This window comes from Vipera berus (genome assembly GCF_964194415.1).
Source record: "Vipera berus genome assembly, chromosome: 14".
In the NCBI taxonomy this organism is placed as follows: Eukaryota; Metazoa; Chordata; class Lepidosauria; order Squamata; family Viperidae; genus Vipera; species Vipera berus.
The window spans coordinates 6,514,301-6,542,141 of NC_138217.1; the positions used below are offsets into that span (position 1 = coordinate 6,514,301).

At 46.5% G+C, this 27,841-nt stretch overlaps 1 protein-coding gene across 1 annotated transcript in view; it reads left to right on the top strand.

Moving 5' to 3' along the window:
- The window catches only part of EP400 (E1A binding protein p400), an 80,489-nt gene that overhangs the window by 45,042 nt on the left and 7,606 nt on the right, over positions 1-27,841 (top strand). Inside the window, exons 26-50 of the mRNA XM_081339109.1 lie at positions 57-136; positions 1,294-1,580; positions 2,518-2,720; positions 2,808-2,977; positions 3,987-4,183; positions 4,732-4,843; positions 6,109-6,252; positions 7,000-7,197; positions 8,168-8,251; positions 9,440-9,574; positions 10,531-10,575; positions 11,327-11,480; positions 11,760-12,001; positions 15,347-15,520; positions 16,220-16,267; positions 16,747-16,782; positions 17,966-18,102; positions 19,645-19,701; positions 20,153-20,231; positions 20,716-20,934; positions 21,916-21,961; positions 22,094-22,191; positions 23,824-24,034; positions 25,889-26,058; positions 26,833-27,039. Of these exons, the coding sequence (XP_081195235.1) occupies positions 57-136; positions 1,294-1,580; positions 2,518-2,720; positions 2,808-2,977; positions 3,987-4,183; positions 4,732-4,843; positions 6,109-6,252; positions 7,000-7,197; positions 8,168-8,251; positions 9,440-9,574; positions 10,531-10,575; positions 11,327-11,480; positions 11,760-12,001; positions 15,347-15,520; positions 16,220-16,267; positions 16,747-16,782; positions 17,966-18,102; positions 19,645-19,701; positions 20,153-20,231; positions 20,716-20,934; positions 21,916-21,961; positions 22,094-22,191; positions 23,824-24,034; positions 25,889-26,058; positions 26,833-27,039 (3,533 nt within the window). The remainder of the gene's footprint in view (positions 1-56; positions 137-1,293; positions 1,581-2,517; positions 2,721-2,807; positions 2,978-3,986; positions 4,184-4,731; positions 4,844-6,108; positions 6,253-6,999; positions 7,198-8,167; positions 8,252-9,439; positions 9,575-10,530; positions 10,576-11,326; positions 11,481-11,759; positions 12,002-15,346; positions 15,521-16,219; positions 16,268-16,746; positions 16,783-17,965; positions 18,103-19,644; positions 19,702-20,152; positions 20,232-20,715; positions 20,935-21,915; positions 21,962-22,093; positions 22,192-23,823; positions 24,035-25,888; positions 26,059-26,832; positions 27,040-27,841) is intronic.

Here is a 27,841-nt window from a genome sequence, read left to right on the forward strand (position 1 = left end):
GAGGGCATGCTGGAGCTGTATAAACGCTTGGTTTACGTCTGAATCTCTCTTTCCAGGAAGAAGCCTGGGTGCCAGTTTGGCGTCGGGAGACTCTGCTTCGTCGCTGAAGTCTGGCATTCATGGCGGACACTCCCAGGTACCGAGGCTTAGTTTGCAGCACTTGTGAACGTCTCTTTCGAGTCCCCTTTTGGAACTGGTGTAGTAGATGCAGTGTGCCATGGTCTGTCTTTCTTTCTTTCTTTCTTTCTTTCTTTCTTTCTTTCTTTCTTTCTTTCTTTCTTTCTTTCTTTCTTTCTTTCTCTTTCTTTTCTTCTCTTTCTTTCTTTCTTTCTTTCTTTCTTTTTTCTTTCTTTCCTTCCTTTCTTTCTCTCTCTCTTCCTTTCTTTCTCCCTCTCTCTCTCCCTCCCTCTTTTTCTTTCTTTCTCTGTCTCCCTCGCTCTTTCTTTCTTTCTTTCTTTCTTTCTCTTTCTCTTTCTCTTTCTCTTTCTCTTTCTCTTTCTCTTTCTCTTTCTTTTCTTTCTTTGTTTCTCTTTCTTTCTTTTTCTCTTTCCTTTCTTTTTTCTTTCTTTCCTTTCTTTCTCTATCTCTTCCTTTCTTTCTCTCTCTCCCTCCCTCTTTTTCTTTCTTTCTCTGTCTCTTTCTTTCTTTCTTTCTTTCTTTCTTTCTTTCTTTCTTTTTCTTTCTTTCTTTCTTTCTTTCTCTTTCTTTTCTTTTCTTTCTTTGTTTAATTTGACACCGATCTCATAACAAAATGATTTTAAAGCTACTTTTTCAATTGACTGATGGTGATTTTATTTGTTTGTTTGTTTGTTTATTTATTTATTTGTTAATCTTCAATTCAATTCAGTCTAGTAAAAACTTTATAGTTCAAGTCCTAAACAGGGACCCAAGTAAGGTAACGTCCGCATATAGAGTCAGTTCCGAGTAAGGTGGGTTTTTTTGCAAAGGATGATGATGATTGTTATTATTCAAGCAATATAGAAACCACTATGAAGACAACCTTCCCCCCCGCCCGCCCCCCCCCCCCCGCCCCCTGGTAGAAACTGAGATGGAGGATCAGTGCAATTGTAATCACTGAAACCCCCAAACCTAACTTTCCTACAGGGTGGGGCACTTGTCACTGTACAGCGAAGGTCACCTGATAGATCCTTGTTGGGATGAAGAAGAACGTTTGCAGTTCAGCGTAGGGCCGTACCAGCAGGCAGCTAGAGAACTTTTATCTTCCTAATTTTAAGAGTGTGAACTCGCTCCGCGGTCTTCCCTCACTGCTCTCCTTTTTCTCTGCTGCCAAAGGAGTCGTTTGAGGAGAAAAACAGGCTTCTGAAAGAGCGCTTGGACCGGATCTTTTCTTGCAACGAACGACGTTGCTCCAGGGCGCCCGTCTACGGCCAGGACCTTCGTAGGATGTGCTCCCTGGTGGGCGACTCCAACACGACCCCTCAGTTCTCCGGCGCAGCCGGCAAGTGGAGGTGGGCTGGCTTTGTCAACTGCCGTCTCTCCAAAGGTCATCAAGACCCTCTTCAGGGCTTGACACGGCAGCTCGAGCAGCAGCAGCAGTCCTTGAAGGACACCATCAGCAGGTGAGTCCTTGGCTGGAGCTTCCTCCTCACAGCACTTAGCCAAGGGCACTTGAGGAATTGTGTAAAGCCCAGGTGTTGTCCAGTAGTTCAGGGCTCTCCGACCCTGGCAGCTTTAAGACTTGTGGACTTCAACTCCCAGAAGTCCACAAGTCTTAAAAGTTGCCAAGGTTGGAGACCCCTGATCTAGTTAATCTTTACGGGCTCATGAGGGAACTAATTTGAGCCTCAGGTGATGGCAGTTGGAAGGCGGGTATATTTCCTCCCATTCTTTGCTACCAAAGAGCCGCGCATTTCTTGGTCATCCTTACAGTCGTAAGGTACCGAAAAGGCATCTGCTCCTTCATCCGTGCCTCGGTAACCAGCCAGGTGGCTCTGGAGCAGGATGGGGAGCTACAAGCTTCCAGATGTTGCGCAACTCTTGACCTGCCTTTGTAATGTCTAGTTGCAGTACCTCATTCAGAGTTGGGAGTTAAGCAGCTGAGCTTTGAGCTCATCTCCAGCTTGGTGTGTCCTCCTCCTCCTCCTCTTTTCTGCAAACCCCTCTCCCTTCAAGCACTGATGATGTTTGGGTAATGAAACATCTGAAAGAAAACAACCAAGCTCAGAGAGCAGCAAGGACCCCACAATCCTCCTCCCCCTCCCCCTGTCCCTCCGCTTTTCTGCAAACCCCTCTCCCTTCAAGCACTGATGATGTTGCCTAGTTTGGGTAATGAAAAATCTGCAAGAAAACAACCAGGCTCAGAGAGCACCAAGGACCCCCACAGTCCCCCCCTCCTCCTCCTCCTCCCAGCCTTCAAGAATTGAGACTATAAATAGTCAAACTCCGGAAGGACCATTCCCCCCCCCCAGCCCCCTAAGGTTGAAGGGTTTTGAAATCGTGCGGGTCACAATATGGCCCCACCAGGAACATTTGCCGTGGCTGTGCTTTGTTTCCAAGGGTGCTCTGCGTGTTACCCGCTGCCGTGGCCGCCCCTCCGTCTTTGCACACGGCAAGGCTTCCCCCCGTGTATCGCCATCGGATGAAACTCCTCCGGCACAACCTGAAGGAGAAGATGCTGCCTTACCTGAACCAGCTTCACCAGCTGACCATGCCCCGCCTGCTTCCATTTCCTGACCTCCGTCTAATCCAGTACGATGCAGGTAGAGGCAACAGCTTGATGTGCGCCTGTCCGTCACCTGACCGGGGACTTGGCGCTCCCAAATCTGATTCTTCTTCTTGCATCGCAGGGAAGTTGGAAGCCCTGGCGGTCTTACTGCAGAAGCTGAAGTTGGAAGGACGAAGGGTGCTGATCTTGTCCCAGATGATGCTCATGTTGGACATCTTGGAGCGGTTTCTCAACTTCCATTTCCTCACCTATGTGAGAATCGACGAATGTGCAAACCAGGAAGAGCGCCAGGTGTGTCTCGCTATTGATCTCACTCTTTCCAGAATTTGACAGGACTTGACCTTTGTAACTCCCCTTAGGAAGCCCGTTTGCACCCAATGAGCAGGTTCACACATAACATTCAGATCTGTAACAGAATAATGAAGAATTCTGTTGGAAGGGACCTCGGTGGCCTTCTAGTTCAACCCCCTGTTCAGGCAAGAGGCCCTATACGATTCTGGAAACGTGGCTGTCCAATCTCTTTTGGAAAACCTCCAGTGATGGAGCAGCCACAAACTCTGGAGGTTCCACTGATCAATTGTCCTCACTATCAGGAAATTCCTCCTTACTTCTAGGTTGCTTCTCTCCTTGGTCAGTTTCTATCCGTTGCTTCTCGTCCTGCCTTCGGGCGCTTTGGAGAATAGCTCGGCCCCCTCTTCCCTTGTGACAGCCCCACAAAGAGTGGAAGACTGCTATCATGTCACCCTTAGTCCTTCTCTTCCTTAGACTTTTAGACACACAGAGCTCCTGCAACCTGTTCATCATAGGTAATAATAATAATAATAATTAATAATAATAATAATAATAATAATAATAATAATTAATAATAATAATTAATAATAATAATAATAATAATAATAATAATAATAATAATAATAATAAGAAGAAGAAGAAGAAGAAGAAGAAGAAGAAGAAGAAGAAGAAGAAGTTGGAAGAGACCTTGGAGGTCATCTAGTCCAACCCCCTGCTAAGGCAGGAAACCCTATACCATTTCAGACAAATGGCTGTCGAGTTTCTTCTTAAAAACTTCCAGTGTTGGAGCATTCACAGCTTCTGGAGGCAGGTTGTTCCACTGGTTAATTGTTCTGTCAGGAAGTTTTAGTTTGCATCCAGGCACAGACTTCCTAAGACGTGAATTTCTGCCTGCTCCATTGGGCAGATCCAGCCATGTTTAGCTGTTAGCCCACGAGAATGGGGCAGATCCTGTGTTTCGGTTCTACTCGTGCGCTTCGCCAACCAGTGTGTCTTTTCTCCCTGTCAGGAGCTGATGAAAACCTTCAACCGAGACAAGCGGCTCTTCTGCGCCATCCTCTCCTCCCACAGCCGCTCCACGGGCGTCAACCTTGTGGAAGCCGACACGGTTGTGTTTTACGACAACGATTTAAACCCGGTGATGGAAGCCAAAGCTCAGGAGTGGTGCGATCGGATTGGCCGGTGCAAGGACATCCACATTTACAGGTGCTGCCCGTGAAATGGAAGACCCAACCCAGGAGGAAAGGGTGGGCCTAACTCTGTCCTTCCACATCATTGTTATTCATTCTTTCTTTTCTTTTTTTGGATCCAATACTTCCTTGACTTACAACCATAACTGAGCCCAAACTTTCTGTTGTTAAGTGAGACGTCTGACATTTGAGACCTTCGCTAAGCGAGCTTTTGCCCCCTTCGTACGACTTTTCTCGCCCCAGTTCTTAAGGGAATCACTGCCGTTGGTCAAGTTAGTAACGCGGTTTGTTGAGTGAATCTGGGTTTGCTGGTCAGGAGGTCACAAAAAGGGATCACATGACCCTGGGACTGTCATCAATGCGAGTCAGTTGCCATGTGTCTCAATTTGAGAGGGATGCGGCAACGGTCGTATGAAAAGAGTTGTTTTTTTTTCCCAGGGCCTTGTAACTTCGCACAGCACCAAACGGACTGTTGTAACTCAAGGAAAGCGGCTTTCCTGTTTTTCTCAGACGCTGTCTTTGGCCCCTCTTTCTAAAGCGATGCTTCCTCTCTGATTTCTCTAGGCTGGTCAGTGGGAACTCGGTCGAAGAGAAACTCTTAAAAAATGGGACTAAGGACCTGATCCGAGAAGTAGCTGCTCAGGGCAACGACTACTCCATGGCCTTTTTAACACAGGTATCTTATCTCCTTGTTGGAAACGGCAGACAGATTTCAGCTTGGGGCTGGTGGCTTTGGCAAAGTCTTGACTACCTGACCCCAGAAGGCTCGGGAAATGGAAGTGGTGTAGAAATGACAGTTTCTCACCCCAGCTTCCTGCCCACCTAGCTGTCCGAAAGCGTGCAAGTAGATGAATAGGTACCACTTCGGTGGGATTAGGATTAGGATTTATTAAATTTATATGCCACCCTTCTCCCTAAGGACTCAGGGCGGCTCACAACAATAAAAATTAAGAGACATAAAATACAAAAATTAAAAAAGAATTAAACAATGAATATAAGAAATACGGGACAATTTATCACAATAAAAACCAAATTAAAGACCATGGTCAGTCCAGGCCCGCTTGTTGGAACAACCATGTCTTCAGGTCACAGCGGAAGGATCGAAGGTCGGGCTGTCCGCAGCTCCGGAGGCAGTTCATTCCAGATGGCGCGCCCACAGAGAAGGCTCTCCCCCTGGGGGTCGCCGGCCGGCATTGCCTGGCCGACGGAACCATGAGGAGGCCGACTCTGTGGGAGCGAACTGGGCGATGGGAAGGCAACAGCGTTCAGTGCACCTTGGGTGTAGAGTCATGTTGGCCACAGGACCACAAAAATTGTCTATAGACAATGCTGGTTCCCTCAGCCAAGAAACAGAGCTGAGCACACTCCCTAGAGCAGGGGTGGGGAACCTTGGCTCTTTGATGACTTGTGGACTTCAACTCCCAGAATTCTGGGAGTTGGTCCACGAGTCATCAAGGGGGCATAGTTCCCCCGTGCTGGCTCAGGAATTCTGGAAGTTGAAGTCCACGAGTCATAGTTCCCCCATGCTGGCTCAGGAATTCTGGGAGTTGAAGTCCACGAGTCATCAAGGGGGCATAGTTCCCCCGTGCTGGCTCAGGAATTCTGGGAGGTGAAGTCCACGAGTCATAGTTCCCCCGTGCTGGCTCAGGAATTCTGGGAGTTGAAGTCCACAAGTCATCAAGGGGGCCATAGTTCTGCCATGCTGGCTCAGGAATTCTGGGAGTTGAAGTCCACGAGTCATCAAGGGGGCCATAGTTCCCCCGTGCTGGCTCAGGAATTCTGGGAGGTGAAGTCCACAAGTCAAAGAGCCAAGCTTCCCCACCCCTGCCCTAGAGTCAGACACAATTGGACAGGGGAGACTTTTACCTTTACCTAGGAACCAAGGTAAGCAAACAAGGGACGTGAAGATGGAATAAGCCTTCCCTTCCCTTCTCTCGGCAGCAAACAATTCAGGAGCTTTTTGAAGTTCACTCACCGATGGAGGATTCGGGCTTCCGGGTGAAAGCCGAAGAATTCGTCATGCTGTCGCAAGAGCCGTCTCCATCCGAAACCATCTCTCCCAAAGTGGCCAGGCCCTTCATAGAGGTGAGGAAGGGCAGAGCTTCTCAGTGGATGTCAGAATGTGTGGAGCATTGGTGTTTTGGATTTACCAGTTGAGCTGCTGGAGGGCAGGTCCCTTTGGAGGGGTATTTTTAACGTCCAAGTGGTCCTCGACTTAACGATTAGCTGCTTAGCGACCATTCGAACTTATAAGTGACCACTTCCCGGGGCTACGTCCACCCTGGTTCTGAAGTTCCAATGGCTGCCCGCATTTTGGGCGGTCGGCAACCTGTGTTTAAGGCTATTTCTTGCATCTTGCGGATCGCATGACCCTATTTTAACGACATTTTTGCCCCAAACCGCTATTTTTCTCCAGCGTTTGGCAAAACTGTTCAGTAGCAAACGATTGCTTCGCTGAACCATCGCACGTCATATAAAATCCGTATTTTTCTGGTCCAGAATTAGATTTGAAAACACAAGAGATAGCTACGTCTCTTATTCCACGCTGGATTGATGGCAAAACTCCCACCTTGTTCCCCTTTGCCCTCTTACTATCCACCCATCCCTCTTTTGGGGTTATCGTACCGGTGCCTTCTCGTTGTGCTCCCGTTCAGTGTTCATTGTTGTGTTATTTTACTTCCTTTTCATGTCTTTTCAACGTTGTGGGCCGCCTAGAGTAGCCGCCACAGCGAGACAGGCAGCGAATAAATTTAACACGTGTATCTTAATACACGCTATATCAGTACCGGGGGAGGACCCAAAAAAAAAGGGGATGCTTTGTGTCTTCCAAAGGCTCTCAAAAGCACCGAACGAGAGGAAGAGGAGAAGGAGGAGGAAGAGGAGAAGGAAGAGGACGAGGAGGAGTGGAACTCACGCGGTCTGGACGGGGAGAGTGAATCGGCCTCGAAGCCTCTGGTTTCAGAACTGGGAAAGGCACAATATCTGGAGGAGCCGTCTCTGCTGCAGGAGCTGGTGGCCGTGGTCGATCAGGTGCCCTTGGTTTCCAACCGCATTTTCCATTCTGATCCGAAAAGCAGTTTCTTTTGCTATCTTTATTTTGTCCGTGTTTGTGCTTTTTAATTAGCGAGGGAACTCCTGACTTCTACCTGGACCGGTCCTTGCGGTTTTCTTGGCACGACTGTTCAATTTCCTTTGCTACCTTCTCCTAAAGATTAGACAGAAGGACCGGCCTTAGATTTCCCCCTTCTGGCTTCAGGCCAAAGACAGAACTAGAATTCTCAGTCTCCCAGTTCCTAGCCTGGCTCTCCATTTTGATGCCTTGCTTATTTTTTTTTCTTTTCTTTTTCTTTTTAAATTCGTGCATCTGATTTTTCCCCCAGCAAGCATTCTGCTCTAAGAAATATATATATATATATATATATATATATATATATATATATATATATATATATATATATATATATATATATATATATATATATATATATATATATATATATATATATATATATATATATATATATATATATATATATATATATATATATATATATATATATATATATATATATATATATATATATGTGTGTGTGTGTGTGTGTGTGTGTGTGTATGTATATATTTATTTATGTAAATTACTAACAAATATATGAGCTGTCCAGTGTGACTACTGCCTGTTCGATGGCCTATGCTTCTTTTAAGATTGGGCTACAGCTGTCCAAATTGTCCATTCTTTTGCTTTTTTAAAAGATTTCGAAAGATTTATGCCCCTTTCGAAACCAAGCCCTTGTAGCTGAAGAAGAGGTTGCGTTCTCACTTTAATAAACGAGAGTGTAGCTCTGTTTATCAAGGGACGCCAAATTAATGCAAACCAAACATGTTTTGTTTTTAAATCCTTCTTATTGGCGTTCTGCTGCCCACTCCAAAGGTCATTAATCTGTTGCCCGTTAATATTTTAATTGGTTATGCTATGCCTTCTCTTTGCTTTTTTTTTTTCCAGCTCACCCCCATTGAAAAGTATGCTTTGAATTATTTGGAATTCTTTCATGCTTCTGCTGAGGAGAATGAATCCAAAGAAAACGAGGTAGGCTCTGTTTATTTGCTTACTTACGTTTATTTACATGCATTCTGCCTTTATTATTTTTAAACCTTCCTCCTCCTATTTTCCCCACAACCACAACCCTGTGAGGTGGGTTGGGATGAGAGAGAGTGACTGTCCTAAAGTCATCCAGCTGGCTTTCATGGCTAAGGCAGGATTAGAACTCGCCGTCTCCTGGTGACTGGCTCAAAGTCACCCAGATGGCTTTCATGGCTAAGGCAAAACTAGAACTCATTGTCTCCTGGTGATTGCCTCAAAAGTCACCCAGCCAACTTTCCTGCCTAAGGCAGGACTAGAACTCGCTTCTCTCCTGGTGATTGGCTCAAAGTCACCCAACTGTCTTTCATGGCTAAGGCAGAACTAGAACTCCCAGTCTCCTGGTGATTGGTCCAAAGTCTCCCAGCCAACTTTCCTGCCTAAGGCAGGACTAGAACTCACTGTCTCCTGGTGATTGGGCCAAAGTCACCCAGCTGGCTTTCCTGGCTAAGGCAGAACTAGAACTCACCATCTCCTGGTGATTGGCCCAATGTCACCCAGCCAATTTTCCTGCCTAAGGCAGGACTAGAACTTACGGACTCCCGTTTTCTAGCCCGGTGCCTTAACCACTAGACCAGGGGTCAGCAACGTGAAACAGTGAAAGAGCCACTCGGAACCGGTTCCCTCACAAAAAGAAAAACTGGGAGCTGCGAAAAATGTCTGCACATGCGCGTACATGCACGCATGCGCAGAACAGGGTTTGACTGAAGAGTGGAGCCAAGGCGAGATATGCACCTACCCTGCATATCTGAATTGATTGGTTGAACTTTTTTAGTCCCACTTTTTTTTTTTGGACTGCACATGGCAGAGGACTGGGAGCCGCAGGAGATGTTTGAAAGAGCCGCATGCGGCTCCGGAGCTGCGGGTTGCAGACCTGTGCACTAGACCAAACGGACTGGCTGTTGATATGCTGGGAAGTAGGAGTGCTAACATGATTGTGCTCTTATCAATGTCACTTGTCAAAGGAAGACAACATTTCCAGCCCCCTTCAGCAGAGACAGGGATCTTCTGAAGCACACCCCCCCCAAGCAGTCGTTTTATGCAGAAATATCCATACCGGTGGCACATCGGGTGCCAGCTGTCCCAGAACCTGCACGCTGTGGCTTTACTGGCTTTTGGGGTTTTTTTAACGTCCAGATGGAAGTGAGGACAGCAAAACGGAAATGGGAGACTCGGCATCTGAAGGGACTGAAAGAGGAAGAGGAGAAAACGCTTCTGCAAGGGAAGGAGGAAGAACTTTTCACTTACACCCGAGAAGACGCCTATAACAAGGTAAATCCCATCGTCTCGAAGCTCTGGAAATATTTCCAGACTGGTCCTTGTTGCGCTTTCCCGTCCTAATAGCCGCCTGTTCTGTACCAGCCTGCTACCGGCCCTGCAGAAAAGGCAGGGACAACCCCTTTTTCAAGAAGGCAAGAGGCTGGAATTACGCCTGCCAAATTTATTACTACAAAAACAAACGGAACAAGACAAACCAAGAAACAGGAGCTTTAAGAAACATGAACTATCTGAGCGGTTGCCTTCAGCAAACCAGCCCTCCCCACACATTCCCCTTATATAGAGTTCAGGGCGTGGCTTCTCTCTGCCTCCTTCCGAGAAGCCCCATTGCCTTCCTCTGTTTACTCCTAATTGACTGCCTCCTACGTCGGGCGTCCTTGAACAGGGCCAGCTGTGGGTCATCTTCATCCACGCTGTCAGGCTCACACAGCTGGGTCTCCGTGGTGACCAAGTGGGAGGGGCCTGGCTGAGGGCTCTCATCAGCAAGATCTTCAACCCCCTCAGCAAGGTCTTCAACACCCCCCACCTCCTCCTCTGAGTCGTCCAACCCAACTGCCGAACCCACAGGCTGACCCTGAATCACAACACCGCCTGCCGCCTCTCTCAGTGTCGCCCTCTCTCTCCCATTGCCATGAATTAACTTCTCCCACTTAGCTCCAGCTGATGTGGATGCCGGGATTTTCAGGCGTGGGAAGCAGACCTGGCGGCGGCTGCCAACGTTTCCATTTGCTCGGCTTTTCCTTTTCTTTGTTTCCATCCAACGATGCTCTTCGGGGACTAGAGCCGGAGTCTCTGAGGCGGGGGGAATCCCTTAGACGATGCTCCCTCTTTTGATCTGGCTGTCGAGAGGGGTGGTAAGAGTTGGGGTACGTTTGTCATAACATTCGAACTGAGTACAGCTCTTTCTGTCCTCTCTCTCCCCACCACCCCCGTCCCTGCTGGTACTACAGGAATATTTTTACGAAGGACCAGATGGACAAACTGAAATAATGCCGGTAAGTCCTCCTCCTCCTGCTCCTTCTGACATTCTCCTCCTTCCACTTTCCTCCTCCCATCCTCCTCCTCCTCCTTCCCCACCCCCTCCTCCTCCCCCTCCCCTCCTCTCCTCTCCATTGAAACACACACGTGTATGTATGTATATATGTATGTATGTGTGTATATGTGTGTGTGTGTATATGTATGTGTGTGTATATATATATATATGTATGTATGTATGTATGTATATGTATATGTATATATATGTAAATTATTTTGGATTGCTAACAAAGAATTAAAGGGAGACTAATAATTCTTTGTTAGCAATCCAAAAAAAATTACACTGTTGTGACTACAGCCTGTGGATGGCCTTGGGTTAGGCTGAAACAGGAAATAAGATTTGTCTAGCCTAGCAAGGTATTCTAAAATACTTAACAAACATATAACATACAGACAGACAGACAGACAGACAGATAGATTTTGGTCATTCAGGTTTTTTCCCATGTAGAATTGGAGGTATCAGGGCAACGTTTCGACGAAATCTCATCCGTCACCAGCCTGAGGATGACGGATGAGATTTAGTTGAAACGTTGCCCTGATACCTCCAATCCTACGTGGGGAAAAACCTGAATGACCAAAGATCTACATACAAACACCCGCGAAAACCTCAGAAAACATACATATATACATACATACATACATACACACACACACACACACCCCTGTACAGTTTAGGAAACAAAGGTAACTTTCTTATGATGCTTTTTGCAGCTTTGGACTCCACCCACCCCACCGCAAGATGACAACGATATTTACATTGACTCGGTCATGTGTCTGATGTACGAGCCGGTCCCCATCCCAGAATCCAAGCTGCCTCCCGTGTACGTCAGGAAAGAGCGCAAAAGGCACAAGACCGACCCCTCCGGTAAGCTTTGCATGGGATTTGGGCTCCACGCCCCTTCTTTTCTTGTGCCTTTGCTGCACCTCTGCTCACCTTTGCCCCGGAACCAATACGACTCCATCCGAGTCATCTTCCTGGCTTTGAGGCTTTACCCGTTTGGGTCAGACTGCCCTCTTGTTTTTGTCTCTACACACACACACACACACACACACACACACACACACACTCCCATAAACGCGCAGAGAGAAATGGGGGACACCTCTCTAGCTGCCCTGCTGTGACTGTGGCCATCCTCTCTCCCAGCCTCAGGAAGGAAGAAGAAGCAGCGTCACGGGGAAGTGGTCATCCCTCCTCGTTCCCTCTTTGACCGGGCCACTCCAGGGATGTTGAAAGTGCGGCGGGAAGGCAAGGAGCAAAAGAAGAACATCTTGCTCAAACAGCAGACCCCGTTTGCCAAGCCCTTGCCCACCCTGGTGAAGCCGGCAGCCGAGGCCGGCCAGGATAACCCCGAGTGGCTGATCAGCGAAGACTGGGCTCTCCTGCAGGTGAGGGGTGGCCCTACCAAACCAACCAGAAAGCGATCCCAGCACCTCTGTAGGGGGCTACCCAATATCACACAGTCGGTGCCCTGAAGCAGTCGGGCACTGGGTGTCATCTTTGTACGTCACTTGTGGTTTTCAGGGACCTCTCAGCTCAGAAACAGCCAAGGGACCTCTTTTCTTCCTTCTTCAAAACTGCTTTCCCCCCCTTTTCCTACTTTCTTAACGTGTTGTTGTTGTTAGTTGCGAAGTCGTGTCCGACCCATCGTGACCCCACGGACAACGTTTGTCGGGACCCACCCCAATTCACGTCTTAGGAAAACAAAAACTCTTGGAGTCAGTTCTAGTCCAAAAGGAGTTTTTACTAGGACATGTTTGGTTGTGGAAATCCAAGACAGGACCTGGTGTTGTTTTACAGATTGAAACTTTATAAAGAGTTCCCGGTTCAACCCCCCTTCCCTCAACCCCATTTGGTCAGCCCCCCATCATTTACTTCGTGTCATCCCTTTCCTGGGAAAAAGGGAACTTCGGATCTTTTACGGTTATTGCCTTCTTCCTTTACGGATTCAAATGGAGACACAGGCCAGATGCCTTCTTCCCTAACCCTCCCCTTTGTTCCCCCAGTTCAAAAGGTTTCCCTTGGTCTTTGAAATAACCTAAGGCAGGCTGAATCCACATCCGTTCCTCCTTCCTCGAGAGATGGCAGAATCCGGGGGGGGGGGATAATGTTGTAAACATACATTTATGAATGTGATATAAATGGATTCTGACAACGTTCCTCCAGGCCTTCCTGTCCTCTACCCTCTTCTGGAGTCCCTTTAAGCTCACGCCTACTGCTTCAGTGACTCCATCCAGCCACCTCCTTTTCTGTCGTCCCCTTCTTCTATTGCCCTCCACCTTTCCCAGCATTAGGCTCTTCTCCAGTGAGTCCTTCCTTCTCATTAGGTGGCCAAAGTATTTGAGTTTCAACTTCAGGATCTGGCCTTCTAAAGAGCAGTCCGGGTTGATCTCCTCTAGGACTGACCGGTTTGATCGCCTTGCAGTCCGAGGGACTCGCAGGAGTCTTCTCCAGCACCAGAGTTCGAAGGCCTCAATTCTTTGGCGCTCAGCCTTTTTTATGGTCCAGCTTTCACTACCATACATTGTACCTGGGAAGACCAGATTTTCTTAACGTAAATCCTTGCAGTCCTTAAGTCTAACAAATTGCTGTCTTATTGCCCGCCGTTCCCTAAAAGGAAGACGGCTTTTAGGTGGTTGCGAGGTCGGAATGGGGGTGGGGGGGTGATGTTCCAAGAATAGAACACAAGAAGATGTAATGAACTCTGTGGCCTAAACCTGGCTAGATGCTTTTTATTCGCTTGTTTGCCTATTTATTAAATTTGCATGCCATCCGCCTCGTCGGCAGGGAAACCCAAGCAGCTTACGGCCAAGCAAAAACAAGAGAGAACATTAAAGCAACAAATACTAACATTAAAATGGACTGCTTTCTTGAGGATGAGCAATGTTTGAATTCCTTCTGACCCCATTCTCTTGCCCTCTCAGTAGCCTGGTCTTCTGAAGCCTGTCCCAATTTTGGGGAACTGAGATGCATCTGGAACAGTTCCATCTCTTTCTCTCTCTCTCTGTCTCTCTTTTGGAATGTGTGTTTTGTGGGATCTCCGAGCATCTTTAGTTAGCCACGTTGGTCTTTTTCAAATTATTAATGACAGTGTAATGATAGCAAGCCATGTCCCTGCCGACACAAAGACAGTTATACTGATACTGATGAACCGTTGCAGGAACTGGGTATGTCTAATCTAATGAAGAAAATTACTTAGGAGTGACAGCTGTCTTCCAACATTTGAAGGGCTGCCACAAAGAAAAATAGAATAGGAATAGGAATAGGAATAGAATAGAATAGAATAGAATAGAATAGAATAGAATAGAATAGAATAGAATAGAATAGAATAGAATAGAATAGAATAGAATAGAATAGAATAGAATAGAATAGAATAGAATAGGAAATGGAATAGAATTAGAATTAGAATTAGAATTTGAATTTGAATTTAGAATAGAGTAGAATAGAATAGAATAAATGGAATAGAATAGAAATAGAATAGAATAGAATACAGTAGAAAATATGGAATGGAATGGAATAGAATAGAAAAGAAAATATGGAATGGAATAGAATAGAAAAGAAAAGAAAATATGGAATAGAATAGAATAGAATAAATGGAATAGAATAGAATAGAATAGGAAATGGAATAGAATTAGAATTAGAATTTGAATTTGAATTTAGAATAGAGTAGAATAGAATAGAATAAATGGAATAGAATAGAAATAGAATAGAATAGAATAGAAAATATGGAATGGAATAGAATAGAATAGAAAAGAAAATATGGAATGGAATAGAATAGAAAAGAAAATATGGAATAGAATAGAATAGAATAAATGGAATAGAATAGAATAGAATAGAATAGAATGTAGAGTAAGAATAGAATAGAATGTAGAATGTAGAAAGAGAATAGAATAGAATAGAAAATATGGAATAGAATGGAATGGAATGGAATGGAATGGAATGGAATAGAATAGAATAGAATAGAATAGAATAGAATAGAAAATATGGAATAGAACAGAACGGAACAGAATAGAATAGAATAAGGAACAGAATAGAACAGAATAGAATAGAAAATATGGAATAGAATAGAATAGAATAGAATAGGATATATGGAATGGAATGGAATAGAACAGAACCTTGGAGATCTTCTAATCCAGCCCCCTGCTCAAGCAGGAGAATCTATACCATTTCAGACTGGGGGGCGGGGTGGGGGCAACCTATTCTCCAAAGCACCAGAAGGCAGGACAAGAAGCAACGGATGGAACCTTATCAGAGAGAGAAGCAACCTAGAAATAAGGAGAAATTTCCTGACAGTGAGAATAATTAATCAGTGGAATAACCTGCCTACAGAAGTTGGGGTGCTCTATCATTGGAGGTTTTCATGAAGAGACTGGACAGCCACTTGTTCGGAATGTCATAGGGTCAGGAAGTTTGACTTGAAGACATTTAAGAATTTCTGGGTGCTCCATCACTGGACGTTTTCGAGGAAAAATTGAACAGTGATTTGTCTAGAATGGTAGAGGGTCACCTGTTTAAGCAGGGGTTTGGACTAGAAGACCTCCAAGGTCCCTTTCAACTCTGTATTCTGTTATCCTTCCTTCCTTCCTTCCCTCCCTCCCTCCCTCCTCTCTGGAGGTTTTCAAGAAGGGACTGGACAGCCATTGGTCTGAAGTGGTAAGAAGGTTGGACTCAAGGTCCCTTCCGTTATTCCTTATTTTGATACCTTCCTCTCGGGCTTTCCACCTTTACTCCAGGCCGTCAAGCAGCTGCTGGAGCTCCCACTCAACCTGGCCATTATGTCCCCTGCGCACACCCCCAACTGGGACCTGGTGAGCGATGTGGTGAACTCCTGCAGCCGGGTTTACCGCTCCCCCAAGCAGTGCCGCAACCGCTACGAAAACGTGGTCATTCCCCGCGAAGAAGGGAAGGTGAGTGCCAGCCCAAACGGGGCCGCTTCTCCGAGCCGGCGGCCGAACGTGGAGCCCCCGAGCCGGGCCCACTCCGAAACCCGTTCGAAGCGGTTCCCACTTTGTGACCGTGTGTGCCTGTGCGTATGTGATGCTTTGGTGTGGTGCTTTATCTTTCTTCTTCTCCTTCTTCTTCTTCTTTTTAAAAAGAAATATTTCTTATTATTTTGCTTGTTAAGAAATTGCCAAGGTGTTCCCACAACCGCCCGGTTGCCCTCTCGAGCTAGGTTCAACCCTGATGCCTCTTTGACGGACGGGCACGGAGACGGAGACCCAGGAGTTTGCGCCAAGGCTTTCCAGCATGCTCCCCACTTCCTTTTGGGGGTCCCATCAGGGATGACGAAGCCTGTCTCTCTCCCCCACTCCCCTCAGGCCTTGTGCCTGCCCCTCCTTCGCCCAGGACTCCATGAAAGACTGCTTTGAATTATTGTCTATGGAGATTCTCGGTCATCCCAAGTCATGGCTGTCCCAAAGGCGCTTTTTTTTTTCTTTTTTTTCAAAAGGCACCTGGACTTCCTTTGTTTTTCCCGGACCTTGGTGTTCCCCCCCCCCTTTTTTATTTTATGATGATTTTATTATTATTTTTTTTTTATTTTTGTGACACTAATCGCCTTCCCCAAAACCATCGCAGAAAGTCAAACTTTGCTTCTTATTTTACAGCTTATGTATGAAGCGAATCCTAAGAAGAAGACTAAAAGCATTTATAAGGTGTGCACTTATAAATTGTTGTTCCAATGCAGACAATTCCGATCTCTTTAGGCGTCAGCAGAGATGGCACCCCACCTGAAGTAGGAACTGGTCCATATTCCCCACCCCGAACCCCACCACCCAATTCAGCCCTTTCGAAACCTTCCCACCTTTTTATTTTTCGCGTCCGACGCAGTAGATTGTGATTTGTGGTCCCCTTTGTGTCTCCAGCATGCGGTTGAGCAATTTCCTCACCCGGTTTGAATATCATTTTTTTTTCCAAATTATTGTTTAGGGGGGAAAAAAAAGAAAAGAAAAAAAAAATAGAATCCATCTACCTCCCCAGAAATGACACTTCATTCCTCATGGTTTTTTTTTTTCTTCCTTCCTTTCTTTTTTTTTTTAATTTTTGGGTTTGAATTAATAAAATTTTGGCTACTAGCTGTTTTTTTTATTTTTTATTTTTTTACTTTTCATTTTGAAATCTGATTGCTTTGCAGAACTTTAATGAATTAACCCCTGCAACACCCCCTCAGGTAACGTATCACCTCCTCTCCACCAGCTCCCCTTCAAATTAACCCCTGCAGAATTTGAGCATCACGTTAGCTGTAGCTGTATTGTTAGGAGATGTAGTGGTCCTTCTGAGTGGTTCTCTACAAATTGGATTACACACATACACACAAACACACCAGTGTGGGAACAAAGCTCTGGAGCCCTCTTTCTCACATTGCAAGTATTAAGCCTTTTCTTCCCGGGGTGGGGGGAACCTCCAAACCTTTGAACAGTTTGCAATTTGATTAGCAGAGCAACATTTCAAGAAAAAGCTCCATATCTCTGGGTGTGGGTGTGGGTGTGTTTGCCCATGCACAGGTGCGTGGCCAAGTTCAAGCATCACACTAAGCCTTCATTTGGTTGGCCCGATTTGGACTTTACAGGTTGCATAGATCTGGCCCTGTGGGGTTTATCAGTTGTGGGTTTCAGCTTAGCCCGATGGTGTTATGGCAGGCATTGTGGTTTGTTCAGCAAACTTTTTTTAAAAAAAACCAACAATCAAATTTTCACTGTGATGGGGAAAACCTTCCTGTGCTTGAGAACTTGCTCCTTGTGGCAACCCTGAAGGCCCTATTGGAACTAGCTTGTCATAAATGTTGATGCTACAAGCAGCTGGGTTTAGTTCTGAAAATCAAAAATCAGAGGTCAGGCAATGCAGAGATCAATAAGCAGTCATTTACATCTTCCAGTTCATTATCCTAAGACGTGGGAAAACACATATTCAAAATTACGTTAGGGAATCATCCCTTCTCAGCCCTCATTGGAGTTACTCTTGTCTTAATTATCCAGACAGTATCCTCTGGTCTAGATGGAATCTATATGCTGGCTGAGGAATTCTGGGAGTTGAAGTCCACGAGTCCTAAAAGGGCCACGTTTGAAGAGCCCTGGCTTTTAAAGCCTTGGTTAAACCCATTGATCTCCAGTAATCATAAAAGTGTTATCTAGGGAGGCCAGACCCAAGGGAATTCTGGGAGTTGAAGTCCACACTTTCTGAAAGCGGCCCAGGTTGAGAAACACTGTTACCGTCTCGTAATTGGAGAAACGGCAGGTTTAGGGACGATTGCTGTGTCGAAACTCCCCACAAGGCTTGGCGTATAGACCAGTGCCTCCCCCTGTTTCTTTCCATTTTGCCCCACCTATGAGGTTTTGTCATTTGCTCACGTTTAGACAAAGAACAGTCGCCCGCTTCGGACCAACCAGCTGTACGCCCAGGACGAAGGGGCATCGCACACCCATCTCTATACAAACCATTTCGAGATCATGAAGTTAATCGCTGGGAAGAGGAGCCCGCCCATCAAACCCCTGTAAGTTCATGAAGGAACACTCGGGATAAAATGAGTCCTTTCCATACCGAATGGGCCTGGATCCAGCTGGCAGTCCCCAGACGTATTTATAAAGAAGTGCCAGGTGTAGGGGGCAAGATCTTAACTTAGAAACCAGGAGACATCCCAGAAGACAAAGCTCAGGATCCAAAAGAGATCTTGACAAGACTTGAGCAAAGGGCCCTATCCAACAAAATGAACTTTGATGTGGAGAAAAGCCAGGTTTTACACCTGGGCAGGAAAAAAACCCCCAAGGTACAAGTACAGATTTAGATGTGAAACCTGGCTCAAAAACAGTAATTGAGAGAGGGACCTTGGGGTCCTAGTGGACGATCCCTTAAAACGTGAGTCAGCGGTGTGCGGCGGCAGCCAAGAAAGGCAACACCATCCTTGGTTGCATAAACGGAGTCATAGAATCAAGATCACGCAAAGTATTAGTACCGCTTTATAAAGCCTTAGTAAGGCCACACCTGGAATCCTGCATCCAGTTTTGGTCACCACACATTACAAAAAAGATGTTGAGACTTCGGAGGGGGAAAGTGCAAAGAAGAGCAAGTAGGATGATTAAAGGCCTGGGGACCGAAGCATATGAAGAACGGTTGCAGGACTTGGGTTTGGCTAGTCTAGGGAAAAGAAGGATGAGGGGGGGACATGATAGCAACATTCCAGAATTTGAGAGGAAGGGGGTCAACGTATTCTCCAAAGCACCAGAAGGCAGGACAAGAAACAATGGATGGAAACTAATCAAGGAGAGAAGCAACCTGGAATTAAGGAGAAACTTCCTAACAGGACAATTAAGCAGTCATAAATTAAGCTTGCCTTCAGACATTGTAGGTGCTTCATCACTGGAGGTTTTTAAGAAGACTGGACAGCCACTTGTCTGAAATGATATAGGGTCTCCTGCTTGAGCAGGGGGATGGACTAGAAGTCCTCCAAGGCCCCTTCCAGATCTATTCTGATTCGGATTGATTGAGACAGGGAATTCTAGTCCTGCTTAAGGCATGAAAGTTGACATTGGGTCAGTTACCAGGAGATTGTTAGTCCTAGTCCCACTTTAGGCACAAAAGCCAGTTGAGCGACTTGGGGCAAATCACCAGGAGACAGCGAGTTATAGTTCCACCTTAGGCATGAAAGCCAGCTGGGTGCATTTGGGCCAGTCCCCCTCTCTCCTCCCGGCCTATCTCGCAGGTATGTTGTGGCGAAATTAGGAGGAGGAAGAAGTATTAGGTATGTTCATCACCTCGTGTTACTTTTAAAGTAGTAAGGGGCAGGATAAAAATCTTAATAAACTAGAAGTACAGTCTCGTGTTAAATAATACAAACATGCAGTTCAGAAAAGCATAAGGAATGTCTTATGAACAAAAGATGTGCCTGGATATGCCCCTTCTGAGGTTAACTTGGGGTGCTGATTTCTCTGCTTAAGCTGATGTCTCCATTTCAAATTTGGATTTGCGTCTAATTACACTGGGGCATTTTTAAATTGCGTGACTTTCCAACAGATGCCCTTTGGTTGTTTCATTTCAGACTTGGCATGAACCCTTTCCAGAAAAATCCAAAACACACTTCGGTCCTTGCAGAAAGGTAAGAAATTGCAAGAAAAGGTAGAAAAAAACAAGGATCTGGATCATTGTCGCCAAACCTGGCAACTTTTAAGACTTGTGGACTTCAATTTCCAGAATTTCTCAGCCAGCCTATGCTGGCTGGGGAATTCTGGGCGTTAGAAGTCTACAAGTCTTAAAGTTGCCAAGTTTGGAGAGCCTTGATCAAGAGCTTAGAATATTTACCCCAACATCTTCTTATTCCAGCGAGGTGTTATATGTCTCTGTATGCAACCCAGCACTGAAACGATCAGGGTTTAATTAACTGCTTTTTTCTTTCAGAATATCTGACTTGGCTCACTTGCTCAATCGCTCCTTCATTTATTCATGTACTCATTCACCCATTCATCATATTTCTATACTACCCATCTGACCTAACTGACACTATTGATTAGTTTTTATCTATTACCGGTCTATTTTTCCTCTATTTCTAGCGGCATCAACTATGATAAGCCCCTGCCTCCGATTCAAGTTGCGTCTCTCCGGGCAGAACGCATTGCAAAGGAAAAGAAGGTATATCGAAAGAGAAAGAGAGAGATTTGTGTTTTTAATTCTTGGGCCTATTTGGAGATCATACTAAGTTGTAAGATTGCCCTAGGGGAGAAATACATCTTTAAGCTAGCTAGGTAACATTGGGCTATCACCAGGAGACGGTGAGTTCTAGTCCTGCCTTAGGCATGAAAGCTGGGTGGATGAATTTGGACCAATCACCAGGAGACAGTGAGTTCTAGTCCTGCCTTAATCACGAAAATCAGCTGGATGTCTTTGGGCCAGTCACCAGGAGGTGGCGAGTTCTAATCCCATTGTAGGCGTGAAATGCAGCTGGGTGACTTTGGGCCAGTCGCGCTCTCTCTCTCAGCCCAACCTACCCCACAAGGTTGTTGTTGTGGAGAAAATAGGAGGAGTAAAGAGTATTAGGCACCTTGCCAGGGCAATGGCAGGGACCCCCCACAGGTGAGCTGCACTGCCAACTCTTTGGCTCTCTTCTTATTTCCAGGCTCTGGCCGAACAACAGCGAGCGCAGCAACAGAACGCTCCACAGCAACAGCAGGGGCAGCAAGCGCAACAGCAACCCCAGCAATCCGGACAGCAGACCGCTCAGCCAATGGCGGGGCAGCAAGTGCCAGCTCAGCCCCAGGTGCAAGGCCAAGGCATCCAGCAGCCCCAAGGGGGGCTGCAGACAGCCGCGACCACCGTGGCAAACACAGCCGTGCTGGTAAGAGCCACTTGCGAGCTTGCCGAGAGGCCGGGAAAGGCTCGTGGTAAAGCAGTCAAGGGTCCCCAAAAGCAACAGCTGGATTTTATGCATGGCTTTGGGAGGATCCCTATCCCTCTCAGATGTTCGGAAAGATTACAAGATCCATGCTAAATAGCGTAGCGGTGAGGCGGTTCCCTAGTAGCCAAGGAGACGGTGAGTTCTAGTCCTGCCTTAGGCGTGAAAGCCAGCAAGGTGACTTTGGCCCAATCAGCAGGAAACTGTGTGTTCTAGTCCTGCTTTAGGCATGAAAGCTGGCTGGGTGATTTTGGCTCCATCACCTGGCGACGGTGAGTTCTAGTCCTGCCTTGGGCGTGAAAGCCAGCTAGGTGACTTTGGGCCAATCAGGAGGAAACTGAGTTCTAGTCCTGCTTTAGGCATGAAAGCTGGCTGGGTGATTTTGGCTCAAATCACCTGGCGATGGTGAGTTCTAGTCCTGCCTTAGGCGTGAAAGCCAGCTAGGTGACTTTGGGCCAATCAGGAGGAAACTGAGTTCTAGTCCTGCTTTAGGCATGAAAGCTGGCTGGGTGATTTTGGCTCAAATCACCTGGCGACGGTGAGTTCTAGTCCTGCCTTAGGCGCGAAAGCCAGCTAGGTGACTTTGGCCCCATCAGCAGGAAACTGTGTGTTCTAGTTCTGCTTTAGGCATGAAAGCTGGCTGGGTGATTTTGGCTCCATCACCTGGCGATGGTGAGTTCTAGTCCTGCCTTACCCATGAAAGCTGGCTGGCTTGGGCCAATCCCTCTGTTTCAGTCCAACTCACCTCACAGGATTGTTGTTGTGGGGAAAATAGGAGGAAGAAGGAATAAGAGATACGTTCGCCACCCTGAGTTACTAACCCTAACCCCATCAGGCCCATGAATGCTGGAAAACACCTGGAGGGGATCAGGAGAGTCTGTGCCTGCTTCCTCTCATACCAATGTTGATGCCTTCTCTCTCCAGGCTGGAACCATGAAACCCACAGTGACTGGGACCAACATTCAGACAGGTATGTCTAGCCAGTCCTTGCAAAGGGGAAAGTGGCAGAATAAATGTTCCCCCCACTACACCTCCACACACCCCCCCACACACACTATTTCTGCTCCACCTGCAACCCGAGTGACCTCAACTTTGCTTTCAGCCACCGTGAGCGTCAACACCATGACTGGGGTCCCTGCGACTACGTTTCAACCCATCAACAAGCGGTTGGCCTCGCCCATTATACCTGGGACGCTGGCGGTGAGTGGTCACTTCTCAGAGCAGAAAATTAAGGCATTTAATTCTGCAAAAAAAGGACCACTTTCTATTAAAACGGAGGGGCATCCTTTGGAAGAAGGGCTGGGAGTGGAAATAGGGTGGTTCGGCGCACAGGTCATCCAGATGTTCAGATTGGATCTGGCATTTTTGTCCACCTATCGAGTCTTTCCCAAGGACCTGGGATAGGCAGATGTGGATGTGTTACAAGTACCATCGCAGGATGTCAGCAGTTCTGAATACAGCTGCCTTTTGCAATTGACTGATGGTGATTTTGTCAATGCTGGCCTTCTTCTTCTTCTTCTTCCTTCTTCTTCTTCTTCTTCTTCTTCTTCTTCTTCTTCTTCTTCTTCTTCTTCTTCTTCTTCTTCTTCTTCCTTCTTCTTCTTCTTCTTCTTCTCCTCCTCCTCCTCCTTCTCCTTCTCCTTCTCCTCCTTCTCCTTCTCCTCCTTCTCCTTCTCCTTCTCCTCCTTCTCCTCCTCCTCCTCAGCCAGATGTTCAGACTGGGTTTGGTATTTTTGTCTACCTATCGAGTCCTTACTAAGGACCTGGTATAGGCAGATGTGGATATTTGATGGTGTTACAGATATTGTCACAGGATGGAAGCAGTTCCTAGTAAGGCCGCCTTTTGCAATTGACCGATGGTGAATTTGTCAATGCCAATGATGGTGTTCAAGTGGTGCTTCAGCTGTTTTGGGATTGCACCCAAGGCACCTATTACTATTGGTGCCACCCTTGCTTGCCTTTGCCACAGTCTTTCTATTTCTATTTGTAGGTCTTCGTAATTTGGTTATCTTCTCCAGTTCTTTCTCTTCTCTTCTACTGTCTCTGGGCACTGCCATGTCCACTATCCAGACTTTTTTGTCTTTCTTACTGACAATTGCTAAATGGTTGTTGTTGTTCTTACCAAATCTAGTTCAGTGATAATACGAACCCCTTTTTAAGTAACTTGAAAGTGGTTTGGCTGCCTTGATCTAAAGACGTTCCCTATTGCATTATTATTCTGGATCGACATCCCGCCCTCCTAAGGTTGGCATCCTTCAGTTACAACCCGTGATGCGTTGTGGGTTAACAAGGGATGGCATCACCCAGTTGGATGAAGGTGGCCAAACTGTTACAGATGTGACTGAATAATAATGATAATGATAATGATAATGATAATAATGTTGGAAGGGACCTTGGTGGTCATCTAGTCCAGCCCCCTGCTCAGGCAGGAAACCCTATACCGTTTCAGAAAAATGGCTGTCCTGTCTCTTCTTAAAAGCCTCCAGTGTTGGAGCACCCAGAACATCTGGAGGCAAGCTGTTCCACTGGTTAATTATTCTCACTGTCAGGCAACTTCTCCTTAGTTCCTGGTTGCTTCTCTTCTTGGTTAGTTTCTATCCATTCTTGTCCCGCCTTGAGGCGCTTTGGAGAATAGCTTGACTCCCTCTTCTTTGGGGCAGCCCCTGACATATTAGAAGACTGCTATCATGTCACTTGAGAGACAGGAAGGTTTCAATAAAAAAAATGGCTCTGAATCCGAATTTTCAGCATCACAGCTCACAGTTCCCTTCCGGTGAGGCAACTTCGGCTGCAAACCCGCCAAGCTTCCATATATTTTCTCCTTCCTTTTAGACCTCAGCAACAGGAACCACCGCTGGTCAGGTGGCCCATTCCCAGCAGAGAACCGCCAGCAGCACGTCGGTCACCTCAGCAGAACTGGTGACGCTGGCGTCCACACCGGGAGTTCGAGCGGTCACTTCAGTGACAGCCTCAGCTGTGGTGACCACTAACCTGACTCCAGTCCAGACCCAGCCAAGGTCTTTGGTCACTCAGGTGACACCAGGTAAAACCTGGAAAGGGGGGGACTACATCCTTGATGGTAGCGTTTTTCAACCTCAGCCGCACTCTGCTGCCGTGTTTTCCAACCTCGGCCGCACTCTGCTGCCGTGTTTTCCAACCTCGGCCGCACTCTGCTGCCGTGTTTTCCAACCTCGGCCGCACTCTGCTGCCGTGTTTTCCAACCTCGGCCGCACTCTGCTGCCGTGTTTTCCAACCTCAGCCGCACTCTGCTGCCGTGTTTTTCAAGCTCAGCGAAGTAGAAACGGGAGCCACACAAAGTTCCTATGGGCTTGCACATTGATTTTTTTTTTAAATAACACACACTCTCTTTTTTAAAAATTGATAGGAATAAGAACTAAGAACTGATATGTAAAAAGAAACTTTAAAATGAGAAACGTTTTGTAATATTTTTTAGATTTCTTTGGTGTCTGTCTTGCCCTGGGGCTGTTCTACTCACAATTATAATCAGAATTGATGTCGGCTGACAATCATGGTAGCTAAATGGGGACAAAAGTTAATTTAAACGGGGGCTAAGACATGTTAGGAACGTTAAGCACCAACTGAAGTTAACGTAACGTTTTGTAATGGATTTAAGGACAAGTTTCATATGAATTATCACATGAGCCTGGAACAAAATGACAAAACCTTTGCAAAAAAAAACAACCATTGAGAACACAAGGCAAACTGCTGAAAATATATATATATTTTGGTATGATGGACAATCTAGACTAGAGCCTATGGATATTGGGAAGCATAAAAATGGAAATAAAAAAGAATACACTTATTTTTTTTCTGAAAGACCAGATCTTTTTTTTTTACGAATCGGTAGGTTCTGCTGCTGTACAAGCTCACTGCCTCAGCATAACTGCAGCCAGCCAGGGAATTCTGGGAGTCCACACCTCTGAAAGTGGCTGAGGTTGACAAACCCTGGTTTAGAGCGAAGCGTCGGTGGTTCTTGGCTTGGTCTTGCAGGGCTTGTCTTCACGTGTGCTAGATAGAGTACAACCTTCCACTCTTGGCATAAACCTGGAGAATGCTTTATGTTTCTCACCCCCCCCACCCCTTTTTTTTTAACGGTTTCAAAATTTAAATTAGTTGATCGAAATATAAAATACGGAAGTAGGAAGAAAAGTGAAAATAAGGGTAAAATAAGGGAGGAAAGGGGGGAATAGAGAAACGAAAAGAAAAGCACCGAACTTCTGACTCCTTTTGGTGTAGTTGTAGTAAAGGTTAAGGTTCCCCCGCACATGCGTGCTAGTCGTTTCCGACTCTAGGGGCCGGTGCTCATCTCCGTTTCAAAGCCGAAGAGCCAGCGCTTGTCCGAGGACGTCTCCGTGGTCATGTGGCCGGCATGACTAGACGCCAAAGGCGCACGGAGCGCTGTTACCTTCCCACCGTAGTGGTCCCTATTTTTCTACTTGCATTTTTACGTGCTTTCGAACTGCTAGGTTGGCAGAAGCTGGGACGCGTAACAGGCGCTCACTCCGTTACGTGGCGCTCGGGATTCAACCCGCCAAACTGCCGACCTTCTGATCGACAAGCTCAGCGTCCTAACCCACTGAGCCGCCGCGTCCCTTTGCAGTTGTAGTAGGATAGGGTAATTCAGGAAACCTCATTTTTCCCCCCTTTAATATAGTAATATATACTAGCCATTTCTACGAGCACAAATGAATCCAATCAGCAAAACCCTAAATCAAAGTTTCTTTTTTTTCCCCTCCCCACACCTCAGGCACGAAGTCCAAAAGTGGTTTCCAAGTAGAAACAAAATTGTGTTCTTTTCTTCAATGAAAGCAGTCAGTTTAGCCACCTCTGCCAGTTTATTTCACCCCCCCCCCTTTAATTATTTTTCCCCCTCCAGCTGCTACAGCCAGCGTGCAGCTCTCTGGAAAGACCATCCCTCAAAATCACTTCCAGCTCCTACGCCAACAGCAGCAGCAGCAGCAGAGCGGAGGACAGGTCCCGGTTCCCCAGATCCAAGGCCAAGGCCCATCACAGCCTCAGATTAAGACCGTCGGCAAGATCTCCCAGGTGAGGACGAGGAGGGCCCCTGCCTTTGCGGTTCAGACGCTGGGTGATCCCTCCCTCTCCCCCGGGGCTTCAGCTTCCGAAGAAGGCGGGAAAAGGAATAGGAATGGAAATGGAAATAATAGAATAGGAATAGGAATAGAATTAGAGGATGGGATGGGATGGGATGGGATGGGATAGGATAGAATAGAATAGAATAGAATAGAATAGAATAGAATAGAATAGAATAGAATAGAATAGAATAGAATAGAATAGAATATGGAATGGAATGGAATGGAATAGAATATGGAATGGAATAGAATAGAATTAGAATAGGAACAGGAATAGGAATAGGAATAGGAATAGAATAGAAGAATAGAATAGAATAGAATAGAATAGAATAGAATAGAATAGAATAGAATAGAATAGAATAGAATAGAATAGAATAGAATAGAATAGAATTACAGGATGGGATAGGATAGAATAGAATGGAATTGGAATTGGAATAGAATTAGAAGATGGGATGGAATAGGATAGAAAATTTGAATAGGATAGAATAGAAATAGAATAGAATAGAATAGAATAGAACAGAACAGAACAGAACAGAACAGAACAGAATAGAATAGAATAGAATAACGGAGCCGGAAGGGACCTTGGAGGTCTTCTAGTCCAACCCCCTTCTCAGGCAGGAAACCCTACTACACCATTTCAGACAAGCGGTTGTCCAGCCTCTTTTCCCAGGGCTGGGGAAACCATACAAGAAGTTGGAACTTACATTCTTTGGCTTCCTGCAACCAGGAGCAGCTCCTCAAGTTCCAGAAGCAGAAGATGCAGGCAACCCAGCCACAAGCCCCCCAGCCCCCGGGGGCCCCCGGAGCACAGCAGCAGGCAGCCCAGGTCCAGGTGCAGCAGCAACCGACGCAGCAGCTCACGGCAGTGGCGGCCTCCAGGCCAGGCGCAGTCCTTGCTGGCACCACAGTCACCGGCCTGCAGGTGGCCCGGCTGGTGAGTGACCGCTTGACCATCCCAGAGGGGTCCAGGGCTTTGCTGGCTCTCAGAGGGCAGACCGTTCTCCCAAACAGTGCATCTTCTTTTCCCACTAAATCCCTCTTAATTGAGATTTTTTTTAGAAAGAACAAGAAAAGCTAAGACGAAGTTTTTAAAAGTGCAAGAAGCAAATTAGTAAAAAACAAACCCTAACCCCTTTAAAGAAAGCAGCTTCCCACCCCCATCACCGCGAGTGTAGTCCTTCACTTATGACCAGCTACTTAGGGACCGTTCGAAGTTACGACAACACCCCCCCCCCCCGAAAAGGTACTTAACGAGCCAGATTTGAAGCTACGGTGGTTGGGAAGGGCTGGGGAAATGGAAGGATTGAAGTCAACCCATCTTAAAATGGCCAAGATTGAGAAACCTTGGCTTCAAACCTTGGTTAAACCAACCGACGGAGCTCCAGCAACCATAGAGTCTTATCTAGAGAAGCCAGACCCTAGGGAATTCTGGGAGTCGAAGTCCACCCATCTTAAAGTTGCCCAGGTTGAGAATCACCGGTTTAGATCAGGGGTGTCAAAACTGCCGGCCTGCGGGCTAGATGCGCCACGAAGGAACCACGCCCACCCCATTGCCGGCAATGGGGGAAAAGCTCTGATACGTCACGTGACATCACGTGATGTCACGAGTGTGACGTGTCTGGTCCAGATCAGGGGTAGGCAACCTTGGCTCTTTCATGACTCATGGACTTCAACTCCCAGAATTCCTGAGCCAGCTATGCTGAGGGGAAAGGGAGAGGTTTCCAAGCTGAGCCACG